At 30.3% G+C, this 26239-nt stretch overlaps 1 protein-coding gene across 1 annotated transcript in view; it reads left to right on the top strand.

Moving 5' to 3' along the window:
• The first annotated feature begins 5382 nt into the window (after nt 1-5382).
• Nucleotides 5383-26239, top strand: part of LOC149030892 (uncharacterized) — a 30298-nt gene continuing 9441 nt past the window's right edge. The window contains exons 1-8 of the mRNA XM_089177280.1: nt 5383-5497; nt 5570-5653; nt 5794-8020; nt 8131-8138; nt 8265-8495; nt 8585-8683; nt 8893-8990; nt 21352-21443. Of these exons, the coding sequence (XP_089033406.1) occupies nt 5383-5497; nt 5570-5653; nt 5794-8020; nt 8131-8138; nt 8265-8495; nt 8585-8683; nt 8893-8990; nt 21352-21443 (2954 nt within the window). The remainder of the gene's footprint in view (nt 5498-5569; nt 5654-5793; nt 8021-8130; nt 8139-8264; nt 8496-8584; nt 8684-8892; nt 8991-21351; nt 21444-26239) is intronic.

The following is a 26239-nucleotide window of genomic DNA, read 5'->3' as shown; positions in this document are numbered from 1 at the left end:
TATAATAGTTTTAAATATTTCTATGATTTCAAAATAGTACAAAATATTACAATCAAAAACGTGACAACTTGAGAATATAAAATTTCATTGCACCCAGGTAACAAAATAAATTGTTATTTTATTAATTTTAATGAATAATTAATGCAACCTGTTTTAAGTATTTTTTTTTATAGGACAACCGATAACAGTTTGCATCCTGTAAGTTCCTGATTGTTATCAAAAAATAAGAGCACAGAATTTTATATTTCCAAAAATATTGATCAAACATGATAATATTAAAATAAATTTATGCGAATAAATTACCAAAGATATTTTCTATCTCTCTCTATCTCTCTGTTTAGTGAGATCCCGGAAATGTTAAGCCAAGAGTATTTTACTTTGTCATCTCCGGTTCATCCCGACTGTCAACGAGTCTGTATTATGAATGCGAGCCAATTTAAAATTCATTACAAGGTGCAGAGTCTTCGTTCCGGCAACCCCCTTGGCTGTCACTCGACGAGTTCCTTTTCAAGTAGAGGGGATAATTGTTCGTCACTGAAACGATCTAAAGCAGTTGATGGAAGGGGAGAAGAAAGAAAGACAGAGATAGAACGATCCTCAGCCAATCTCCTCCTCCTCCTCCTCCTCTTCCTCTTCCTCCTACCACCTCACCCATATCCTTATTTATTTAAATAATGCACGGGGGTTTCCCTTGAAAATGGATGACTACAAAGCTTCAAAATCCGCTTCGTAGATACTGCTACTAGCTACGTTACGGTGAGGGGTAGGAAAAGTAGAGGAAAGTGGGGATGACTCGTATGACAACGGAGGGGTTCCAGCTGCCAAGCCGTAGAACATTAGTTGCCAGTTTACTGAATACTTCCTACAGCTTTTCTAGCCCTTCTTCTTCTTCTTCTTCTTCTTCTTCTTTAGTTGTTTCTTCTTATTCCTTCCGATATTCCCTAAGATTGAAAACGAGCACCCTTTTCTTTACCCTAGAACAACTTTCTTCGTTGCGACGTATAAGATCCGCTTGACGAGCTTTCAAATCCTCTCTCTCTCTCTCTCTCTCTCTCTCTCGGTTTTGTTTTTCTTTCAGGAATTAACATCTTTTTAATAAATATGTCTAAATTTATAAAATTCATTAGAACAAATCAAGTAAAACTTTGTCACCTTAAAATGACAAGAAAATTAGTTGACTCATTGTCATGTTAATATAAAATTTTACAACTAAATTTTGTTTGATTTATTTACTTTCTAATAAATATTATAAACATTTAAAAAGGAAAGTATTTTATAAAGTAGAAATTGAAAAAATAAATCACTTGTTAACAAAAATGAGAAGAAAAAAAAAGAAATCCATGGTAGATGGGCGAATCGTCGATATGCAAAAGGGCCCGTCGAACATGAAAGTAAACTCGTTTCAAGGGTGAAGAATATGGGGTTGAGGATAGTGGGGGAGGGTTAAAAAGAGGGAGCGGATCAATCGCACCTTCCCGTCCGACGTAGTCTCTTCTTTATAAATGAGAGAAGCGAAGGGGGTGGATTACAGGGGTGGGGGTGGGGTAGGAGAGGTTTTAGGAGAGTTCGAAGGCAGTTCAGATATTCACCGGTTGATTACCGGTCCCGGCTGGGCCAGGATAAACTTATGGAAGGGGAATCCCCCAGAGGACGCTAACTCGACAACTGACAAATTAGCCCGGCGCACCGACGACACTTGCAAAATGGGTCGACAAGATGGTAGGTGGCCGGTTTCGGTTTAAATTCCTGATCCACCAGCCGTTGCAGTCTCGGACCGATGAGAGATTCGAAACGACTCGTTCGAATTACTTGCACCTGCAGTCCCTAAATTGAGAGTTAGGATATAGTCAGTTCTAATCGATCAATCTTATCATTATTAATACCCCTGGTTGACGTTAATAACGTGTCATTTAAAATTTCATTTTAATTTTAATATTATTCACATTGGCGTAATAGTACTTCTAATTGATTTTGGTCAACAATATTATTAGTTGGTCATATCAAATCAAATTTTCTTTCACGAAATTAATTAAGAATTGACTTGAAAATGTAAATGGGAATGCAAGAATAAAATATTACGGGAATTGTTCGTAAAAAAAAAAAAAAAAAATAAAGGAGAGAAAAGAGTATGAGAATTGTTATTCCTGCGGCATAGAAGGTTTGGTGTCGCTTTCACTAGAGTCGGTTACTGATAAACGAGCGGTTTCACCCCCACGCGTTGGCCCCTGAATGTAAACTCACCCTTCTTTCTCGACACGTTTTAAGCTCTTTTAACGTCGTTCGTCCTTCTACTACTGTTGGTATTGCTGTTTCTGTTGCTTCTGCTGCTGCTGCTGCTGCTGCTGCTAAGCGAGTAAAAGCAGCTTCGTGTAAATCGTTTTTCGACTTAAACGATTGTCGACGACAGACCCGGAATTAATCGTCGTGATTCCGCACGTTGACTTTCTCGACGTCTAGCGAGAAAGAAGCGCTTAATCATCCTAAAACCTTGTAACGAATTATACGAACGAGTTGGTTCGATCATTTTTACTATTTTTCTTCTATCCTTCTTTTTTTTTTGTCAGCTGATATTTATTGGATGGGTATATATATATATATTAAATAAATAAATAAACAATACTATATCAGTGTGTTATCATTGTTAACACAATTTTCTTGTATTTGTGATCATTTTAACACACACCATTTGATTATCAAAATTGATAATTAAAATTTATACAACCTAACACGATGTATTTTATAAATGGTAGAAATGGAAAAGAAAGGAAGAACAAAAAAAAATAGGTAGAATCTCGTGATGTGTTTCCTAATTCATCTTTAGAGATAGCAAATCAAGAAAGATTTTGACGACCATTCGTCAAGATGAAAAAGAAAAAAAAATAGGAAAGAAGAAAAAGAGTGAGAGAAGATTTAGGAGAGATAAATACTTAGAAAGTAGACGTGGTACGCGACGAGTCGTACGACAAGTAGATGCTGCCTTCTCTTTGGTGTACGTGAGTGGCCAAAGGTGGAACGTCACGTTTCTTTGGGTCGTATCCCATGGGAACGATGTCTCAAACGAACACGGGGGACCCATGTCGAGGCACCTGCACCAAAATTCCACGAGAGAAAGATGAGTACGAAGAAGAGTAGGAGAAGCAGGAGAAAAAGAAGAAGAAGAAGAAGAAAATATTGGCTAGCGTGATAACCTTTTGCGAACCATTGGACAAAACTTTTTCAACTTGTAGGTTAAAGCTGAAGCTCTCGCGATAACTTTGTCATAGCCAATTTATACAATTGGCATGGCACTACGCTATTTGGCACTGGGGACTCACGAATTTATGGCTAATGTCCTATATGCTATGTTCGGATGCTGCCCGAGAAATAACGGGCAAAGCCGAGAAAAAAAAAAACAAGAAGAAGAAGAAGAAGAAGGGGACTGTGATCACGTATTTCCTAACGCTTTCGAAGACTTTTCTTTTGGTTTTTCTCACGATACCTTAAGATGAGAAATTGATCATATATCAAAATTCTTTTAACGTTGTATACTTTTAAGATAGATAATTAAGATATATTCTCAATATATAATCACATAGAATATCTTAAATCTTACTATTTAATTGATATGTAAAATACTTTTTACAAATTACCATAATAACTTTATCCCATGATAAATGAATATATTTTGTTTCCAAATTGATATTCTTCGAAAAAAGAAGAAAATAAAAAAAAAGAAAAACTTCTATATCAGTATGCGTCTGATTAGCATTAGATTTGAATAAAATTATGACAGATATTAATTAACAATATGGTTAATTATACCCTTGGAACCTTGAAAGAGGATTCGTCATAGTATAGGAATAATTAATATTGATCCTGAACAGTATGTGAGAGAGAGAGAGAGAGAAAGAGAGTAGTAAAGTGATATGGGATCGCGAGGATGCTTTGCTTTGATTATGCGAAGGGTAACAAGCCTAAGATAGAATATGTATATATATATATATATATATAACTTACCCTTATGCGTAACATCCCTTCGATTGTCTCTACATCGTGGTAGCCAATTGGTATTCAAGTTAGGAGTCCCCTCAGAACGATGTAACAGCGTCGAGGACATGTGTCACCGAGAACGATTTCTACTTGCTACTAACCGGAAATAGCTGTTTAAAATTGCATCGAGGGTCTCCCGTTAAAGGCACGTGCGCTTTTTTTAATGTCCCGACGAACGCTCACGATAATGTCCTTTAAGCTTTTATTAACGTTCGTCCATGTACGTGGGACGAATCGCCATTGCCATTCTTTTGCAACATAACCTATAATACTTACTAACTTTTTTCTATTTCCAATTCTTCTAAATATAATATAATATTACGTTACATTTGTTATTTTTTTATTTATTAAAGAAATTATTTTTTTATTATAATTTTTCGTTTAAATTTCTAGATGTTTTATTAATATCATTGTATAATTATTTTATTTCTGGTACTGTGCATTAGTCTCATTTTCTCAAAGATTGGGTTTTGATGGTTTTTACTGTGGGTGATCTACACACATAAATATTTTTATAAAATTTATTGATATGTTTATTGTGTTTGTATTTTTATTGGAATATATGACACATATTAATTGTAGTTTTGAAATTCTAAGATTTAACTTTTAATGTCTTTGGTTAGGAATCGATAAGAAATGCGTCGAACGAAAAGCGAAGTGTCCATTATGGCATTAACTCTGGCAAGAGGGTTCGTACTTTTCCCGAGGGAGAAAAAGTTTGGCAATGATTAACCGAACTCGGCTTCTCGCCTCTTCTTCCATCAATCGATAGAAGTGGGTTGGCTTGATTTGTTGATCATAATTATCGCGAAAGTTTTCTTCTTTTCCTTCTTGAAATATAGCAACGTATATGTATGTACTTGCACGTATTTATATATATATATATATATATATATATATATATATATATATATATTTCTTTTTTTCTTTTATTATCTATAGAGTAATATATTTTGGTCTTATAAATTTAATATATTTAACAATATTTTGGAAACAAAAATATTTAATATAAAACAATACTGTATAAAGTAACTTATTTTATTTCATTTATCGGCAAATTTAGGAACATTTTTTTGATCACTTTGAAATATGAAAATAATGTAGAATAGAAAATGAAAAAAAATATGATACAACTGTTGTGTGTTTTCGCTCGTTTCAACAAACGAAAGTAGCAAACGAACAAAAAACAGTACAGAAATGACGTAAAAGAGAAAAATCTAATGAACTTCTCTCGGCACGAATTCTTTTTTTTGTTTTCTCTCTTTTCTAAGAAAGTCATCGATAAACAAGATTAACTTTCGATGAATTTCCATTAAACGTCCAAATTGTACCAGTATAGTTAATAATAAAACAATGTGTGCGTTTGTATCATCAACGAGAAGTACCATGCTTCTTCGACGTCACAAACTACCAACAGGATTTACACAAAATTTATTTGGATCACCAATTGAAAAAAGCTTTTCGACAAGTTAGTTATTACTAAATAAGACCTAAATTTTATTTTCCATATAAACTACGTTTATTATTTATTTTTTTACAGCTTCTATTCGAGATGCGAGTGATAATAATTCAGATAAAAAATCTGGTTTTCTATCTAAATTAAAAAATATCTTCAACAAATCGGGTGAGACATTTAATAATATTCGATATTTGTTAATTAATATTAATTGAATAATTAGTATTGTGATATTTCATAGAAAAACATTCGAATTTCTTACGATAAGTTTAATGATTGAAGTTCAGTTTTAACCTCAAAATTTTTAGACAACATCAGCTACGAAGTTCATGACAAGAGTATTAATCGTCAATCGATACTAGCACGATCCACATATTTCAAAAATAGACTTTTCAATTGTCAAATAAATCAAAGTTTATCATCAAAGAAGAAAAATGCTATTGGACAGAGGATTAATAACAAATTGTACAATTTTTATAATATTAAGGAATATGATTATCATATTAATGATTCTTTATTTAATTTTGATCCATGTAATCATTTTCCAATGGCAACAAAATCTTTAATTTGTTGTAATACATTTTCTCGAAATGTTGACAATCACATTGAAGTAAAAAACGAGACAAGTTTAGTGCCACAAACTTCAAGACCACCAATTAGAGAACCCAATATGCCTGAGAAACAGGATAAGAAGGATCAGAAAAAGAAAAAAGAAAAGAAAAAACCTGTTGTTAATACTAACGATCCTTTTGTCAATAGAACTGGACATTTTCTTCAAATAAATATTGGACAAAGTACACAGTACGTGAACAATCTTGCAATGACACGAAATGCAACAAGTTACAGTTCAAATATGCCAATCTGCAAAAGATACGTGTCATCTAAAATGAACATTTTAATGTTCAAAGAAACAATTGATTCAAATATTTCCAACAATTCTAACAAAACAGTTCAAAATATTTCACAATCTGAAATACTTTCTGACAATTCAATGTTATCATCATTTGACAAGAATTATTCAAAATCTGATGACAAGATTGATGATTTGAACATGATTAAAACTGAAAAAGTAAAGGATGATACAAATGCAATAGAAGAACCAGATTGGACATTGGATAGTGAGATATCAGCATGGCGAACCTTGGTCGATAAATCAAAGCCACCACCTGAAAAGAAAGTTGAACAAGAATTGGTAGAATTACAATTGGACAAGGTATCAATTCGTCCTGAACCACCGATACCAAAGTTGGACATTGAAATAGTGAAGCCTTTGAATAATGAAATCAGTAACGAGGAAGAATTGGAAGATTCTGTTAGTTCTGATCGCAAATCAATGAAAAGTACGGATAATATTCGACCCGGTAGTATGATAGAAACACAAAAGTTTGACAATAGAAAGTATCACACTATGTTGTTTAATAATAAAGAAAATATTTTGGATAAGATCTTAATTAGAAAAAACATCAGTATGTCTCATTCGAATTCTAACGCGGATTCAGAAAGTACTCAACGATCTAACGCTCAAAATCAACAAGTTTCTAAAACTAAAGTGCAATCTGATCAAAAAGCTTTTGCTAGATCGTCCGCTACTAGGGAGTTAGAAAATACTGACGAAGGTACTTCGAATGAAAGCAAACGATCCTCGTTATCAACTGACTTTCAATCGGGAATTAGCAAACATGATGAGAAGAAAACGAGTGCTAATTTTACACAAACTTTGGATGCAGTAGACGGTGAACGAGTGATTTCTCTTAATCATTCGAATCAGGGTGATGCACGTTTGCCATTATCAGTGACCATTTCTTCAAAACCTAAACAAGATGAATCCAATGCTCAAACGTTGGACGATGAAATGATGAATACGAAAAATTATGTCAATGACGATTATCCATATACCTGTTTCAATGAATCTTATTACGAGGAAGCCAAATATGCTGATGCAAAACATGAATTAAATCAAATTGACAATCAAACTGCTGAAGAAGGAGAAACAATGAAAGAATCAAACTCGAGAGAATTAGAGGAAGAAGATGACAATAAAATGGAGATAGAAGTTCATGGGAATGATGAATTTATTCGAATACCGGGTGACCCATATCCGTATAGTCGAGAACACTTCAACAAATGGCGATTACCACGTAAGAAAACGTTTGAGGATACAATTTTAAAAACTTTGCAAAGTGATCAAAATCGAAAAAGGATTTCGGAAGATGTTGGTACTAAAAGTTCAAAGATTATTGGTTCTTCTGGTATTCACAGTTCAGAGGATTCGAAAACTTCTTCAACTCAGAAAGAGAAACAACCAATTAGAAAGATTTCTCATGATTCTCATATCAATGATAAATTTTATCAAGCAGACATCGAAGATCGTAATCGTACGAAAAAAGTGAAGAAAATTTATCAACCTAGAAAAATGAATGAAAGAAAATTTTGCATGTCTTCGTTGGATCATCAAATCATTCCTGAATGTCTACGGCGTGGTATCGATGATGTTTCTCGTAGGAAATTTCATCGTTGGACTCATTTTGACTTCCGGTGAGTATTTACCCCGGGTCCTTCCATTTATTTTTTTAATTTAACAATCAATCGTTTATTATTTTAACATTCATTTTATTTGCAATCATCTTAATTCGTTTATTTAACAGAACCCGGAGTAAATAGTTGCCGGAACGTAAATATTTTCGGGGCTAGAAAAATTATAAAAAATATTTCAGAAAATAATACAATAATATTGCAATCCAAAAATAACAAATCATTTTTTTTTTTTATTTGTTTACAGATTCCCAGAATCGGAAAGGGATGGAGGAAGGGTCTGAATTATCAAACAATAAAAAAACTTTTGTCCAATCGTTAAACAGAAATGAAAAAAATGATCGAATCAACAAAGTAGAAAATGTTTCAGATACTCCGGAAAAAGGTACACTAATTTCTGAAGAAACTGATCATCATGACAGTCAACCACAATCCGTTTCTAATAAAATAGAAATTAAAGAAGATGTTCCAGAGTATAGTAAGTTTGATTTTCATTTTAATTTTTTTTTTTTTTATTAATCACATGTCAGTATCTTAATTCAACGAGATAAATCAATCTTGTGTTAGAGATTAGCAATCTGGTACAGGAACATCAGTTTAAGACTGCAACATCTGTTAAGAAAGAAAAAGAACTGCAGACCGTCACGCGATTAGAAACCGAACCATGTGATTATTTAAATTAATACGTAAATTATTGTTCATTTAATTTTAGTAATTTGCAAAAAAAAAAATAGAAGATGTGTATTAAACAAACTTTTTAAATTATAAAATAATACTAACTCATTAAAAATTGGGTCTTTTTAACTTCGAATGAATATTACAATAACAAAGATCGTTCAAATAAATTTCAATTATATTTTTAATTAATATTTTAGCTATGACAACAGAAGAATTTAAAAGGATTTACGAGATGAAAAATTATTCGTATCTTAAAACCGAAGAGATCAAAGACACTCGACCAATTAAAATGAAAGTACGAAAACCTGAAATTGACAAAATCGTTTACCTTGACAATGATAATGATAATACTTAATTCAAATTAATTTCATATAATATAAATCATTTTTTTAGTAAACAAATATTCTTTTTTGATTGTATCATGACAGCTGTTCATATCTCAATAAATAAATCATTGATAACAAGACGTACGATAAAAAATTTAACGATTCAATTGACTCATTCAATTCAATTGTTTTCTTTTAAACGATGACAGTAATTTTAGTATCCTACAGCCCGATACCGATCTGGCTACGCGAATATACCGAACAAAAAAAGAAAATCCCGACAACGTAATCGAAATCGTAAATTTGTGATCACCAACGTCATAAAAGAAGAAGAAAAAAGAAAGCAAAAAAATATATAAATATATACAAATTATTCGAACAATTAATTAAATCAACACTTGGTCTGCGAACACGAGCAAACTTTTCATCATCGAATGAAAGAGGTTAGGTTTGAGAAAAATCATCTCTTCTTTGGTAAGTACTTATCGAAACAAAATCAAAGAAAATAAAAAACAAAACAAAATTAAAACAAGAGGATAAAATCATGGGAGTTCGTATTAAGGAAAAAGAATATAACAACCCCCGTGAAATTATCCTCGTTCATTGGCACGTACGATTAAAACCAGATATCGAAGGGTTCGATTCTTTCGCAGCAACCAAAATTGCCGTATATACAAGTTGGTTGATTCGGGTGCATCTTAAAAGTCTTTTATTAGTTTTTTTTTTAGTTCTTATAAGAAAGATAAAGAGAGAAAAGAAGATTCGCATTAATCCCAATCCGGCACACCTGTCGAGTAGAAGAGTCACGCTTACTCGCTAAATCTTCCCTTCTTCCTTGGCCAGACACGTGTACTTATGGTTCTTCTTATTTTTTTTTGTTCTAACTATTAATGAAACCTTCTTCCTTCTTTTTTCTATTCCACTTGCTCGCTATTTATTTCGAATTTCTTATAATTCCGAACGAAACGAACGAAAGAACGAGCTTTATCGTAGTTAAATGTCGGATGCGTGTTGCTGTTTTTAACGGTCACGAAATCTGAACTCAACGTAATCAACAGCCAACTCTTAGAGTCTGTTATTTAAAGGCAACGTGAATCTCCGAATTCAAAGACCTATCTAATCATACAAATCGCGGGCGTCCTGCCAGTCTAATCGGCCCTTGTATGAGCACGCCCAAAAGTTTCTTCGGTAGCTCATTTACTATGCTTTCTAAGTCCCATGATCTCTCTCTCTCTCTCTCTTTTCTCTTTTACGTTTAATAAAAGCATGGTCGATTTTAAAGTCAGACTCAGACATTGTTATTTCGATCATTTACTTTTTATTTTTGTTAAATTGATTGAAATAATAATACCAAAACTAAAAGTAAGGTTAACTTTTCAGTTGATCAATTTAATTATTAATTATTTGAATAATGTATTGATTTTTTTTCTTTAATATATAAAGATATAATTGTTTTTGGTAATTTTTAAATATGAAAAATAATGTTAGCATAATAATTAATAGCCTAAGCCTACCGATACATTGCGTACACCTATTTCTATCGTGAGCAATCAAATGACAACTTAAATAAAAAAAATAAACCTATATCTTAACATGGAATAATATTTTAGCTAATTAAATACTAAACAATATAACATTCCTTTATTTACAAACAAATAATGTACAATTTTATGCATCATCACCAAATTTTGTTCAAATTACAGGACACGTTCAATCTATCGTGCATGATAACTAGGTTAGGTGTTAAAAAAAAAAGGTATTGTTCCTTTACATAAAGGTAATTACGTACTTAGGGTGATCTTGTAAGTTAGTATAGTAGATTGGTAGTTGGTAGCAAAGACGGTTTTATTTACGACTAGAATCGTTGACTGGTCCGAGTTCTCTACTCTTTGACCCTCTCTCTCTCTCTCTCTCTCACTCACTCTTTGATTTTCTCGGTGGGGTTAGAACGATCCTATCTCAACGTAGCCGCGGATCATTCCCTACGGAGTCCCTTGCACCATAAAAGATCGCCCTATGGTTGTATATTACTCACGCCAGCGTGTTTTCACTTGGCACCGCGATCGGTGCCGATATCATAACTCCTTGTCGTACCGCCGTTCGAGCAGCAAATCTAACCAACCTCCCTTCCTCTTCTTTCCCTTTTACCTTCCCAAACCTCTTTACTCTTTACTCTTACTCTCTCTCTCTCTCTCTCTCTCTCTCTCTCTCTCTCTTACTATCTTTCTCTCTTTCTCTTGGTAGCGATAGCAATTCCGATATAACTGCGACTCATCGTGAGACGAGAAGAAGACGCTCATCGCGATTAGATAAAATTCTTCTTTCGAGAATCCCTTTTCTTATTCTTCTTCTTCATCTTTTTTTTTTTTCTTTTTCTTATTCTTATTCTTCTACCACGAATTATCAAACCTGATTTCTTCGAATTCTACCCTGGTTTGTTTGTTTTTTTTTTTTGTAATAATCTTTCAACAGAATTTCAAATTAAATCATCCTTTGATCTAGAAAATAAAAATATTTAATAAACATTATTTGAATTATTTTAATTTTATTTTAAGATTATTTAATAAACATAATGTAATTATTTTAATTTCTGAAAGAAATAGGATACGAAGACCGCGAATGGAAGGATAGCGCTCAGGGACGGGAACAATGGCGGGATTTGGTATTTGCGGCAATGAACTTTCGAGTTCCTAATGCCAGTTTATAATATTAATTATTTTAATTACATGATTATTTAATTATTAAATAATTATTTAAAATTATTCAATAATTATTATAAATAATTTAATTAAATAATTATTTATTTTATTAATTAGTTAATAACTAATAATTAAAATTGTATCTTTGTTGAAATTATTTCTAATTCGTTACGAATTATATTTTAATACAAATTTCAAACCTAATTAATAGATGTGATAATAATAATTATTTAAGTGTTAAAGATAATTAATTATTTAGGGTAATAAGTTATAATTCTAATCGTGTCTGTGTTGAGTAGATTTCTAATTTGTTTCGAATAATTTTTAATACAAATTTTAATTTTAATTAATAGATGTGATAATAATAATTATTAAATTGTTTTAATTCGTAGAAATTTTTCTTAATATTTTTGTTCTTATTCGGAAAATTTCCAATCAACTAGGAAATATTTGAAGGTGTTTTCGTTTAAATATTTCATAAAGTATTTTAATTTGGATATCTTTCATTTAGAAAATTCGTAATCAATTAGGAAATATTTGAGTAGAAATTGGTCATGACTTGTTAAAGATTGAATGTTTTAGTTGCTTACTGAGATTTCTCTGGAACGTGACACACACACATACATGTGATTCAAGTTCTTAAGATTTCAAAGTTATCCCATATGGTTTTAGATCGACCTTCGTTGGTAGGCAAATGAAAGACTACACTTCGGTAGCACTAAAATCTTTTGGTACTCTTATAACGAAACGATAATCCAAGACGGTGGTCGACCATTCCTGACACCAAAATAGATGGTTTACAGCTTCCCTTAAATACGTCAACGTTTATGCCTGAATTCTCGAAAGTAAATCGACGAAGAATGTTTTCATACGACGGCGGCCCGTCACGAGACCAAGCCAACTTAAACGCTGAAAGGCCTACGTGCTACGAGAATCGCCCTGGTTATTATTAATATCGCATGGAATAGTGAAAGAGAGAAAGAGAGAGAGAGAGAGAGAGAGAGAGAGAGAAAGAGAAAGAGAGAGGAAAAGAGAAAAATAAAGCTTTGTTTACGATGTCGCGGTCTTTTAAACGTAGCAACCTTTTACAGGGTTCGATACAAACGAACTTTTTACTCTTATATCTGATCATTTTATTTTTTTATATTTGTCACAATTTAGCAATATGATTTTTATATTATTTAAAAAAAAAAAAAGAATACAAAATTTCTCTTGTACCTCTCTACAATTGTTTAATTAACAAAATGATTAAAAATATTTTTCTACTTTACGAGAAAAATTTATGATTTAATTTACCAATTTTAAATTACGCATATGTTGAATATATTTGTTGTTCCACTTTGATAAATTTCCGATTTTTATTTATACACACAAAAAATCAAACTTTTAAAAATGATAAATTTTTATTACCGAGATTTTATATGATTTTAAATTGATCCCATTGAATAATGATAATTCAAACATTCCATACTTTTATCATACACTTGAAATAATTTTCACAATTGTTGTTTATTAATTATAAAAAATCATTGTATTAAAGAAACGAGTAGAGAGAAAGTTTCTTAATAAGAGTTTATGATATTAATGAGAGAAAGAGAATCACAATGTATCGATGAAATGTGAATGTTTAACAAGCATGCGTGCCATCGGTGATGCACACGATATCGTTTTCCGAACGTATTGCTATTACTCACGTTGGTAGAAACAGAGTTGTCAATTATCCAACAACCCCCGCCCCCACCCCACCCAACCCCCACCCCTCCCCCCAACGTGTATTGTTACAATTACAAACAAATATTATTACGTGTGGTATAAAACGAGCATTATACCGACTAATCATTTTCCAATAATGCCGTTACATAACACAACAGAGTAACATAGGATAAACAGAATATAATCTCAAATCCGTTTATTGAAACTGTAATAAACGGATGAACTCTCGTCCTTTTCTGATCGAACTTGTCTCAATTAAATCGAAGTATCATTGCATACGATAAAAACGTATCTTTCGTTAGTGAATAATACAACGGGTATATAATAATAAAATGCACATTAATTATATTCATAAATTTGATACGGAAAATACAAAAAGAAAAAAAAAAAAAAAAGAAGAAAATTACTATTTACAACGATATGTAATTAAATATATTCAAGAAAATTATTCAATTGAAAACAAATCAAAAATAAACTTATAACAAACATTGATATCCTTTTTAACGTTCATAGAAAAATCATCACTAACATTTGCATCCCAATTTCATTCTCCAAATAACATAATTGTAATTAATGAATTTTTTAACAAATATATGAAAAAAAAAAAAATTAACGATTCGATTATAGTTTAATGAAAAGAGGAATAGAAAATATCCTCAACGGGGGATGAGAGAAAGAATCAGGGGATAAGGGTTTGGTTGGTGATGCAAGTCACCACCCTTCGATCGTTGAGACCGCAAACGTGTCATCTCGTTTCTTTTTTCGTTGTCATCGTTGTCCTTTGGTGACGTCACAAAAAATCACGTAGCCGCTTTCCGACCGGATATCTTTCAATTATCCGTTAATATGATAGGCGGTGGTGGTTCGTAGTTGCAAGTCAGCTCAACGTCGTTCTTCGCACGAGCAGGAAACTCACATGGAAGCAAACACGAAAACATATACATGGTGTATGCATGAATATTTGTTGGTTGAGAATATATGCATGTGTGTATAAAGAGAGAGAGAGAGAGAGAGTGAGGGAGAGAGTGAGAGAGAGAGAGACACGTGTTCGCGAGCCACGAATGATTAATCGACGTCAACCGCAGACCTCGGTGTGTATAACCTCAGCTGGAATATCGTCGAATTCGTTGACACGTCGATCTGCGGTTTACCAAAACTCGTTGCTCTCGTGTATCTATTTCGAGTGCACGAATTCGATCGGATTTAACGGACCGAGAGTACCCGACGTTAACGGGTAAACGAGTTTCCCCAACTTCAAGATGAAACGATTCGTCTCTTTATACACGACTTGTATATATATGTATATATGTATGTGTTCGTACAACTTTTTTTTTTTTTATCAATTTGAAAACAGATATTGAACAATATTTTCTATCCTATATCGACAAACGATATTAGTATATATATATATATATATATCTTCAAATATAAATTAAAGTGTATGTTAAATGTTAACACATTTTGTCAAAGTTTGTTTTGAAATCTTGCACATTTTTAAATGTGTTGTATAGATAAATGGTTTTAATTTATAATTTAGAACATTTCTATAAAAATAATTATTATTTTTTAATTATTAAATATTATTTATCAAAATTATTTGTAATTTTCGTATGGTTGATAATACACGTGGTATTTAAATACTTAATACATTTTTAAATGTGTTGTATAGAAAAATGTTTTTTAATTTGTAATTTATACAAAGTCTAAAAAATAATTATTATTTTTTAATTATTATAATTATAAAATTATATTTTTAATATAAATTATTAATATTTTTTTATCCAAATTTAATAAAATAATTTTGATGAAAATTATTTTTAATTTTCGTAGGGTTAATCATACACGTGGTATTTAAAAAACCCACACATTTTTAAATGTGTTGTATAGAAAAATATTTGTTTAATGTATAATTTACACAATTTTTAAATATAATTGTGTGTAATCATTAGGCAAGTTTAATTTAACAATTTGATGAAATTATTTTTAATTTTCATGTGGTTGATGATACACCCATATTTAAAAAAACAACACATCGATATATATATGTTGTATACGCAAATATGTTAAATGTAATGGTATTTAAATGAACATTTTGTTTTGTAAATAACTTTACTGTTCGTGTAAATTTTGTATTACACAAAAATATCCATTGCCATCTTTATTACATCGATAATCGAGAATGTTGGATAGGACGTCTCTCACGCGTGGCATACACGCATGGCGGCAAATGCAAAAGAGTTAAATTGCCTATTTCAAGAATCATCGTCTAGCCTCGGTGGCACGTTCCTGCAATTTCGTTTTAAAGCTTCCCTGTGATCTCCGTGGAAAATACGTAATCTTCCTTTCCTCTCAAACTAAATTGATCCCCTATCTTTACCCTAACGTCATATTTATTTCTTTCCTTCTCTTCTTATCTTACATTAAAATTACATTTAAATAATGTGTCAAACTTTAATATTTCTATCTAATTTACATCAGAAATTATTTAAACAAATTTATTCAAATAATTGTGTCAGAAAAATTTCAATCAAATTATACGAAATACTCAAATCATATTTTTATTTTATTTTATTTTATATATATAAAACATTTTGATAAAATTATTATGAAAAAAAAAATCTTCGATTTGTTTCCTAAATCTTTTTCGAACTTCGTAATATTACAACACGAGAAAATATCCATCGTCATCCTAAGTTGGGTTGTTGTCGGGTCGTAAGTCTTTAGGTACTGAAATCATTTTCTCGTTATTGAAAAAAAGAAAAAGAAAATCGAAATCAAAATACAATTCTCGAAGTTATTAATTGTAACCCCGTGAACAACAATTCTTCGATAGTTCGCGAATGTAATCAGAATGGTTGGGATGATCGAACGATTCGACTTTGATTAAGCCGGAAGACGACGTTCATTTCAACAGGGAGGCGTTTAATCATTTTTGTTCGAATAAAAGAAACTATAAGGGGTAGAAAAGAAAATCTATATATTTCTAATGGAATCTAGTAATCTTTTATATCGAAGTTTATAGTTAAGAAAATTTCTATAATTTAAACGACATTTTAAAATGAAAGAGAATTGTATATCCAATTCAAATAAATTCAAATAAGTCAACTTTAATTTCAGAGTGATAGAATAAAATAATTTTGTTAAATAAAAAAATATAAACCTGTAGAATAATTCTTATATTAAATTATTTTATTAATATTATTTTAATTTATTATTTATTATTAAAATTAAATCATAGTTTCAACTTAGGTATTTGCAAAAGAGAGAATAATAATAATATTATTATTATTTATTTTTATTAAATAAATTATTAAAATAACATAATATAAAATACACCAAATAGGAATACAATTACTTTTTAAAATTAAAATTCAGATATTTGAAAAATAAATAAAATTAAAATTAAGGTATTTGAAAAGTAAAGTAAATTAAAGTTAATGTATTTGAAAAATAACAAATAATAATAATAATAATATTTATTTTTATTAAATAAATTATTAAAATAACATAATAAAAAATACACTAAATAGGAATACAATTACTTTAAAAAATTAAGGTTTAGGTATTTGGAAAATAAAGTAAATTAAAGTTAATGTATTTGAAAAATAGCAAATAATAATAATAATAATATTATTTATTTTTATTAAATAAATTATTAAAACAATATAATATAAAATACAGCAAATAGAAATACAATTACATTTTAAGATTAAAATCCAATTAAATTGACACCATCTCCCATAACTGTAATTTTCAAATCCTCACTATAATTTCATTTAAAAATATAACCATCATATTTTTCTAAAATTAAAGACCCATAAAATGAGAGAACTATTTTTAATTAGAGAACTATTATTAATTTAGAATATCAACTGTTATAGTAGGACGAGTGACAATTTGTGAAAGATAAGCTTGAGCTTTACGTAGCATTAAGCGAAGCTTCTCTTAGTATTCGACTCTGAACAAGAACCAAACAGACATTCGCCTAACGCGTAATGGCATAATTTGCCTAAGGGCTTAATCACATCGTTGTTACTTAGTCGTCCAACGGACTGGAATAAGCTGATCGTGTCTCAGACATCCCTTTCGTTGTACTACTTAACGTCCGCCGAATCTAACCATTCTATGTTAAATCGTAAAATCATTTTCGAAACTAACCGAATAATCGTTAAACATTTACTTCAATTCTTGATCCTTCGTATTAATATTTTGAATAAAAATAAATCAAAAGAAATTATAACAATTTAAATGAATAATACAAAAAAAATTTTTGATAGAAAAAACCAAAAGTATTTTATTATTTTATTATTATTATTATTGCATGTTTAATTGAACAAACGTAATTTATAAGAATAATAATTTATTAATTGAAAATACAAATTATTATATTTGAGATAATAAAAATATTATATTTTAATTATTTTTTATTAATTAAATATTTTATAATTTATTATTTTATTATTTAAATATTTTATTTTAATTATATTATTTTATATTTTATATTATAATATGATTATTATCTTATATAATATTTTTAATTTAATAATATATTAGCATAATAATATTTTAATATATAATAATTATATTATAATATAAAAATATAATATTTTTATAAATTAATATAATTTACATTCTAAATTTCGAAGAAAATGAAAAAAATAAAAAAACAAATGAGATAACAAAAATATTATATTTTAATTATCTTATTAATTATATATTTCATAATTTATTATTTTATTATTTAGATATTTTATTTAATTATATCATATATTATTTTATATTATAATATAATTATTATCTTATATAATATTTTTAATATATATATATATTATATCTAATTTTTAATTTAATAATATATTAGCATAATAATATTTTAATATATAATAATTATATTATAATATAAAAATATAATATTTTTATAAATGAATATAAAATTTACTTTATAAATTTCTAAGAAAATGACAAAAAATAAAAAAACCAAATGTTGAACAACTGTATCCACGTGTGTGTAGTAATACTTGGCTGCATAGGAACGTTTAAATCTTCCACGAGTGTTTGGCAAAAGCCTTTAGGGTATAGAACACATATATAACATACGACAAAACTAACTTTTCCTTTTATCTTTCAACGAAAGCTTCCCTGTAAACAAATTGTTCTCCAAACTGTGCACGCTAGCTAAAGGCGTTTTCTACGAAAGTATAACCGTTTTCGTCATCTCTTTCTACTTCTCTTTCACGGTTGGAAATAAAAAAAAAAAAAGAAAGAAAGAAAAAAGAAAAAGAAATGAAAAAACCCTCCCCCCCCAAAAAAAAAAAGAAAAAAGAAAAGGAGGAAGCCTTGAAAGCGATTCCGTGTCTCGTGTACCTATAAACAAATGCCGTGTTAACATCGAAATATCTGGCAGCCTGGAACAGCTGTTGGCAACGGGCCTCTGTTGACATAACTTTGACAAAGTCGTTGACAAAGTTCCCGTTCTGAGCTTTTTACGCCTTCTGGACCATTAAAAGCTGATAAATCTTTCGTTCCCTACTTTCTTACCGACCACAAATAAAACTGAGTCGGACATATTGTATGAAAGAGAAAAAAAAACAACAAAAACAAAGGACAAGATAGTGGGACATATTAAAAGATAGAGAGAAAGAGATGAATGATAGGAAGTGTGAAAGATTGAAGAATATGTGATAGAGAAAGAGAAAGATAGAAAGATAGTGTTGGACTATTTTCATCATTCACGTTGACGACGTAGTTGTCGTTGAATCCAACGATGCGACCCCAACGATGGCAGCTTGTGAAAATATCGAGAACGTGTGTCTCCTTTTATCCAATTCCTTTTTCTCATCTCTCTTCGACCGGATTTACGGGACGTTTGTCAACCAGCTAACCACACTGGAAGCAAACAAACATTTCTCAGCAGCCCAGCCGTTAGGCGACACATTACTCGTGAACACTCACTCATGCACACACGCACGAGCGCGTGCACACGCCTATTACACAGTCTTATTAATAGCACGAGTAATGAAATCTTTCTTTCGCGTGTACGGTAATGGATGCTCGACTGACTTAAAAACGACCAATATCGAACAAATTTATTATCCGACTTCAAATATTTTCATTTGTTTATATTTTATCTTCCTTTTTTTAAGTACTTAGATTTTTTTTTTTTTGTTATTTTCAATTTGAGTTGTAAATTTTAATTTGGTTTTGTGGTAATTTTATTTTATTATTTGTAAACGTTGTGTTTTGAAGTTCTTGCAATGCATTTAATTAAATCGAATTATTTCTAAAATAATTTTAATTATTATTTTATTATTAATTACATTATTATTATTATAAATTTAAACAAATAATAATAAATTAAGTTAAATTATTATAATTATTATTTTCATATTAATTTAATTATTATTTTTTAAATTTTATTTTTTATATAATTATATCAATTATATTATACAATATTATATATATATATATATATATATATATATATATATATATATATATATATATATATATATAATATTAATTTTAGAATATTTTATATTTATACGTATAATTAAAATTATTGTCAAAAATAAAATCATCCAAATTAGATTTTGACTAATTAATTTTTTTTCTATCCATTTTCAATTGCAATGTGCAATAATATTTTTAAATAACAATAATCGTTTTTTTTTTTTCATTGACAATATCGTGATAATATCGAAATCATGAAATTTTTCCTACACTACGACGAATTTTCTCAACATGTCAAATCCGTCATGCATTTGTCATCTTCACTACCCGATGGACGACGTCTGACAAAGAAACGATTTGTCTCTACGTCTGGACTAACAAGTCAACTCTCGTTTGGACACGGATTATTAATAGCTTTAACGACGAATTACCGCACCAATGGACTGACTGACGTAACGACGTCTCATCTTTGTAAATCATAGAAGAAAATCTTTGTCTTTTGACTTCTGTTCTTGTCGATGATGCAACACGATGAGATGAGATGAGATGAGATAATGTCTGATACGAATTAACAAAAAAGAATAAGAAATAGATGACATCAGCATTGACAATATTTTAAATAAAAAAACAGTGTCGTCAGTTTGAAATAACTCGATTAATATTTCAAATAAAGAAAACGATTCTACATCTCATTGGTTTGTTCAAAGGGGCGATTTATTTGATTACTACGTCACTGACGAGAGTTTTGTTCCAAAACCAAACGGAGGAGTCTCGCTAAAGCCTGGCGCCCAAAACATATGTATATCACTAGGAAAAGTGGCTTTTGCTCGTACATCATGTGAAAGTAGATGACGAGCACTCGTTTCTACTAAAAAAGAAAGAAAAAAAAATCAAACAAAAATGAGGGGGAAAAAAAATGGAGTACACTAACATCGACCTAAAATAGAATCGCAGAACGTGATGAACGAGAGGATTGTACACTTCATACGTACATACCCATATCTTTGAACAACAAAAAATCATAAAATAAATTAATGAACTATTTCTTTTTTTATACATTTCATTCAGTTTTTTTTTTTATAATAAATATAAAACAAAGTTGAATTAAAAGAAACTATTTACAAAATATTTCTATAACAATACACTTTTAAAATCAGAACTTTTCAAACTTTTCCTCTTTGCTGACCCCTTTTTACACGAGCAAATATTTTTACAAACCTGGGGAAGGGGATGATGGGGATGATAGACTATACACTATTTTCTTTTTCACTATTATAAACAGATATAACATCACACTCGTAATGTTACTAAACTGAATTTTCAATTAAATGTTTAATGTTTGCACGATTTGGAATTTGTTAATTTTGATTTTTAAATTTCTACGATTCCACGTGATAAAGTAACACTTCGAAAAGTTCTACTTTAAATATCATTTATAACTAATTTATTTTGTTTAAATATTTTTCAGAAAATGTCATACGGTGATCAAAAACAATTTCAACAAACAATCCCGGAGTCGCCAAGAAGTTTGGCTAAAAAGATCGAGAGTTGTATCGTCAGGTAAAGTATTTTATTAAGAAGAAAAAAATTATTATTATAAAAAATAAAAAACACCACAGATACACACACATAGATATATACACGTAATGAATAATCTATCGAAAACAAAATGATATCATAAGATAAACGTTAAAAGCATTTCGTGATAGATGAAATGTGAGTGAACGAGTGAGAGACAGAGATTGGATATCGAGAGAAATATTGAAAGATAGGTGGAAAAGGGGGTGAGGTGGGGGGAGGTAGTCGAAAGGTTGAGAAACGTTGACCATCCTCGATGCCTAAGGGCATCCGTTGATTACCGGTTGAGGAGAGGTCCGCGGGATTTTAATTAGTGGCGTTTGCTCTTCGCAAACACGAGCCAATCTGCCCCCGTGATAGGAGAGCCCCCATGTGCAGCAACTTCCCCGGGCAGATTTCAAGGTAAAAAAAAAAAGTATTAAAAAAATAAAAAGGAAAAAGGAAAGGGGGAGGGTGGAGAAAAAAAAGAAATCGCGAGTCCTTGCCTGGTACGACGACTACGACGACGACGATTCGTTGCAAAACTCTCATCACCCTTCAATTTACTAATATTTTGTTTTTTTTTGAATCGATGAAATATATTTTGACTTTGACCAATGATTCTTTTAATCTTATTGGATGAATTTATTTATTTATTTTTTTTTTTTATATTTATTCCAAATTAATTGTAATTTCAATTGGAAAATTGTGATTTACTAATCGTCAAAGATTGAAATAAAATTACACGACTGTAACATCGATTGAAATAAAAAAAAAAAACAATAAATGAAATAGAAAAATGTAAAAAGCAAGTTATAGATAAAAAAAGAAATAAATGATTAGAATTTAGTGTAAAGAAGGACACGTTAAATCGATAAGTTTCAATGGTTGAACGTGACCCACATACCATAGTCATCCCATTTAGCAATGGAATTCGAAGGACTTTAGGTATTTTTAAATCGAATGAAATCGAACTGCCACACTGCTTCTTCTTCTTCTTCTTCTTCTTCTTTTTCTCCAATAAAATCTCGTCTTTCGTTCTTCACATATGTGGACACATTTTTTCCTACCTAAAATTAAAAAAAAAAAAAAAAACACAAAAAAAAGGCTCGTTTGACATCAGGATCCTCTTCGTTAAGAGTAGATTTCACGCGTAGTAGTCGTCGTCCAAATGTGGTGACAAAAAAGAAATAAAAATAAAAAAAAAAAATAGGATCTCCACACAGCAGTTGGTATTTCAGTTTGGTTGTAAAATATAGCAGCACCTTTCGCGTGTCACTCGTTGCACGTGTCACCATGAAGTGACAAATGAGACGTTGTCCTACGTTTCGTTCAAATTACTACTAGCATTCCATCTATACGAACTTGCTTGCTTGCTTGCTTGCTTGCTTGCTTTCCTTCTACCATCTTTCTCTCACTTCAACACACGTTCCATCTATCTATCTCTTTCTTTCCCTAACACATACTACTACCAAGTGTATATAGTACCGCTACCGGGCTTTGAAATATTACTCTAGTCGGTTGTAACCATTTCCTTGACGCGAGTTTCGTACACCCAACGAGACTTCACAAAACCATTCGAAATACGTATATCAGGCATTCGATATTGAAACTTACTCTTGTTTAGTGAAAAAAAAATAAAAAGTCCTTCTCTTTGGATCTCAAAGTTCGATTTTATGATTTATACTATTTCTATACTTATATACATATATATATATATATATATATATATATATATATATATATATATATATATATAGTATATATAATTAGATAACGATTAGGTGTCAATTGTGTATAGAAAAAAAAGTAATGAAAGTAGATTGATATAAATTGACAAATATAATATGATAGTTTATTCAACTCATTGATAAATTAATATTTAAATTATAACGTTAATAATGTAACACGTTCATTATCGTTTATGTCAGCTTGCAATTTGTAAAAAAAAAAAAACAAGTAAAAAAAAAAAAACTTTCAGATAACTTACTTTTAACGTTATGGGGGTATGGTTAGAAAAAAGGAACTTACCATTTAGGAATATGTTCTTTTCTTTTTTTTTATCTTGTTTTTTTTTTTTTTTTTTTTTTTTTGTAAGTGAGACAAAAAAAAGGGCATAGATTATATCGTGACACGACATCGAAAGTCATCGTGTAATGATCGAGTCTCTTGTCAGCGACAAGTAATTCGGAATCAATTACAGACACGCAACCCTAAAGAACTCTCGAGTAAGTATGAGAGTAAAAGAGTAAAAGGGAATGAGAAAGAGAGAAAGAGAGAGAGAGAGAGAGAGAGAGAGAGAGAGAGAACAGACTGATAGACAGAAAAGGGAGAAAGGTCTCTTTCGATGGCGGCATTCATTAATCACTTGCTTTTTAACTCGAAATTCCCTCGCGCCTAGTTTACAAAACGACCGTCCAAACTAAATTGCTACGTCATCGAGGACAAGGGGTACACGTATGGCTTTTTGTATTTTCTCGATCTAACAAAATACGAAAAAATTCCTAAATGTTATTGTTAAATTGTTTCGTAATTTTTAAATCGTATGGATTTACAGATATTTTAATTTATTTATTTTTTTTTTTTCATTTGTAATTTATTATGACAAATATAATATTTTATTTTATCGTAGGATTTTTATTATTATATTATTATCATAGAATTATAGTTGTTTTTATTAATAAAATATATAATTATTTTAATATATTTTTATTTTATTTTGAATGTATATATTTATTTTATTTAAAAAAAAATATAATTTATATATTATTAAATATATATATATATATATATATATATATATATATATAGTATAATATTATACTATAATATTTAAATATAATATAATATAAATTTAAATTTAAAATTAAAAAATTTAATTAAAAAATTATAGTATATTATATTATAATAAAATAAATGTGATCAATGTTGAATAAATATTGTATTCACTATGAACAATATATATATATATATATAATAATTATATTATCCACGAATTATTATATATTTATAAAAATATAAATTTAAATACTTACACTTTTATTATTAATCTGTTTATTAACTATAAACTTAAAAGAAAATATCTCTGATAAGAATTGAACCGTTTTCTGTAAAATGAAATTAGTCTGATGTCTTTTAATTCTATTTATATAATACGATATTATATATATATATACCTACAAAACGTTATTAGCAAGATCGAAGAAAGTTTTCTAGCAATAAGAAAGTTAAAAGAAAACAGGGTTAAATTATTTTCCTCTAACGGGTAGACAGTAATGTCATGCAACTGACGAAGAACTACAGTAAGAGAAGAGAAGATCGGTTTACACGAATTGAAAAGGTCGCCTTATAGCTTGCTAGTGTCTAACTGTCAGGGATAAGGACTGAAATAACAGAGACGCATTAGCGACGCGAGGATCAAAGTGCGAAGTGCATCGTCGGAAAGAAAAGGAATATAAAAGAGAAGGATGTAGAGAAGAAGAAGGAGGAGGAGGAGGAGGAGGAGGAGAATGAAGGGACGAAAAGAAAGAAAATGAGATGAAAAAAGGACAAAAATAGGGAAGCCACCCAAGCTGTCGTGCCTGCCGTGAGTTTAACGCGTGCGTTAATGCCTGTCGGCCAACCTGGACCTCGTCCTCTATAATTAGCCTATATTGTGTTACTCACGAGAGGATTATTGCGCTCATAAACCGATCATAAACTTTTTCGTCCACGTCGAACACGACTATGAAGTTTACTCTCTCTCTCTCTCTCTCTCTTTTTTGAAATAAGCTTAGATGATACTAAACATTCTAATTTTTCTATTATTTCCAATGACACTTTAATCCTACTCATATAATTTTTTATTGTTAGAAGTCTCATCCTGATTTATATATTATCTTAAATTTATAAAATAATAATAATAATAATAATAATAATATTTCAAATATTTAAATTATTATTGAAATGTAATTAATAATAAAAGAAGAAACGAGATTAAACGGAGACGATATTGATCGACGACGTATTTCTATAGCCCAACAAGAAGAAGAAAAAAGAAAAAGAAACAAGAAAAAGAAAAGAAAGGTTCTAATGTTCGAAGGAAAAAGAAATTAAGGTTGAGAAACTGGAAATAAGAGGACCCGTTTCTTTTAGTTCGTAAGCTCGTTAAGGGTTTCTAGCGTTTGTAAGAAGTAACACACAAAGTGTAGATGTGTCTAGGTTCACTTCGTCGTCGTCGTCGTCGTCGTCGTCTTGGTCGTTGTCGTCCCACAGTGGGATTTCAGGAAGCGTGTGTTCGCGGGTAATAAAGTCGCTCTCGATCCTACTAAGAGAAGAAGAAGAAGAAGAAGAACTCGTGGGTTTTGTCCTGTACCGATAATGGCCCACACTTCATCAAGAAGGAACCCACCACTATTGGCCCTCTCTTTCCTACGGGACATGAAACTCCACCACTATTTGCGGCTCGTTTCACCCTCTTCGTCCACCTCGTATTTTCCAAGGCCATCTGTTTCGTCATTACCGACGGGTAGTAAAGCACCCCCTTCCTATTCTTTTCTTCTACTTTCTTTTTTCCTTCCTTTGCAACCCCTACTCCTCGTCCCACGGGTGATACATCGTGTTTCCTTATTTGCCACGAACGTGCTACGAGAAAATCGTCCGAGAAAATCGAGTGATTTGTCCGGTAGGTGTTAATGGCCAAGAGAAGAGCTTATGTTGTGTGCACATACCCATCCAAACTATCTTTTATTCTTTTCTCTTATACTCTTTCTCTTTCCTTCGTAACCATCTCCTGTCATCCATGTTACACTCCTTCATCT

Source organism: Polistes dominula, unplaced genomic scaffold, assembly GCF_049000335.1.
Source record: "Polistes dominula isolate Pdom_NZ unplaced genomic scaffold, Pdom_raw_medaka contig_20, whole genome shotgun sequence".
Lineage (NCBI taxonomy): Eukaryota > Metazoa > Arthropoda > Insecta > Hymenoptera > Vespidae > Polistes > Polistes dominula.
Note: the sequence above shows the minus strand (reverse complement) of the source record. Positions and strands in the feature narration are given on the sequence as shown.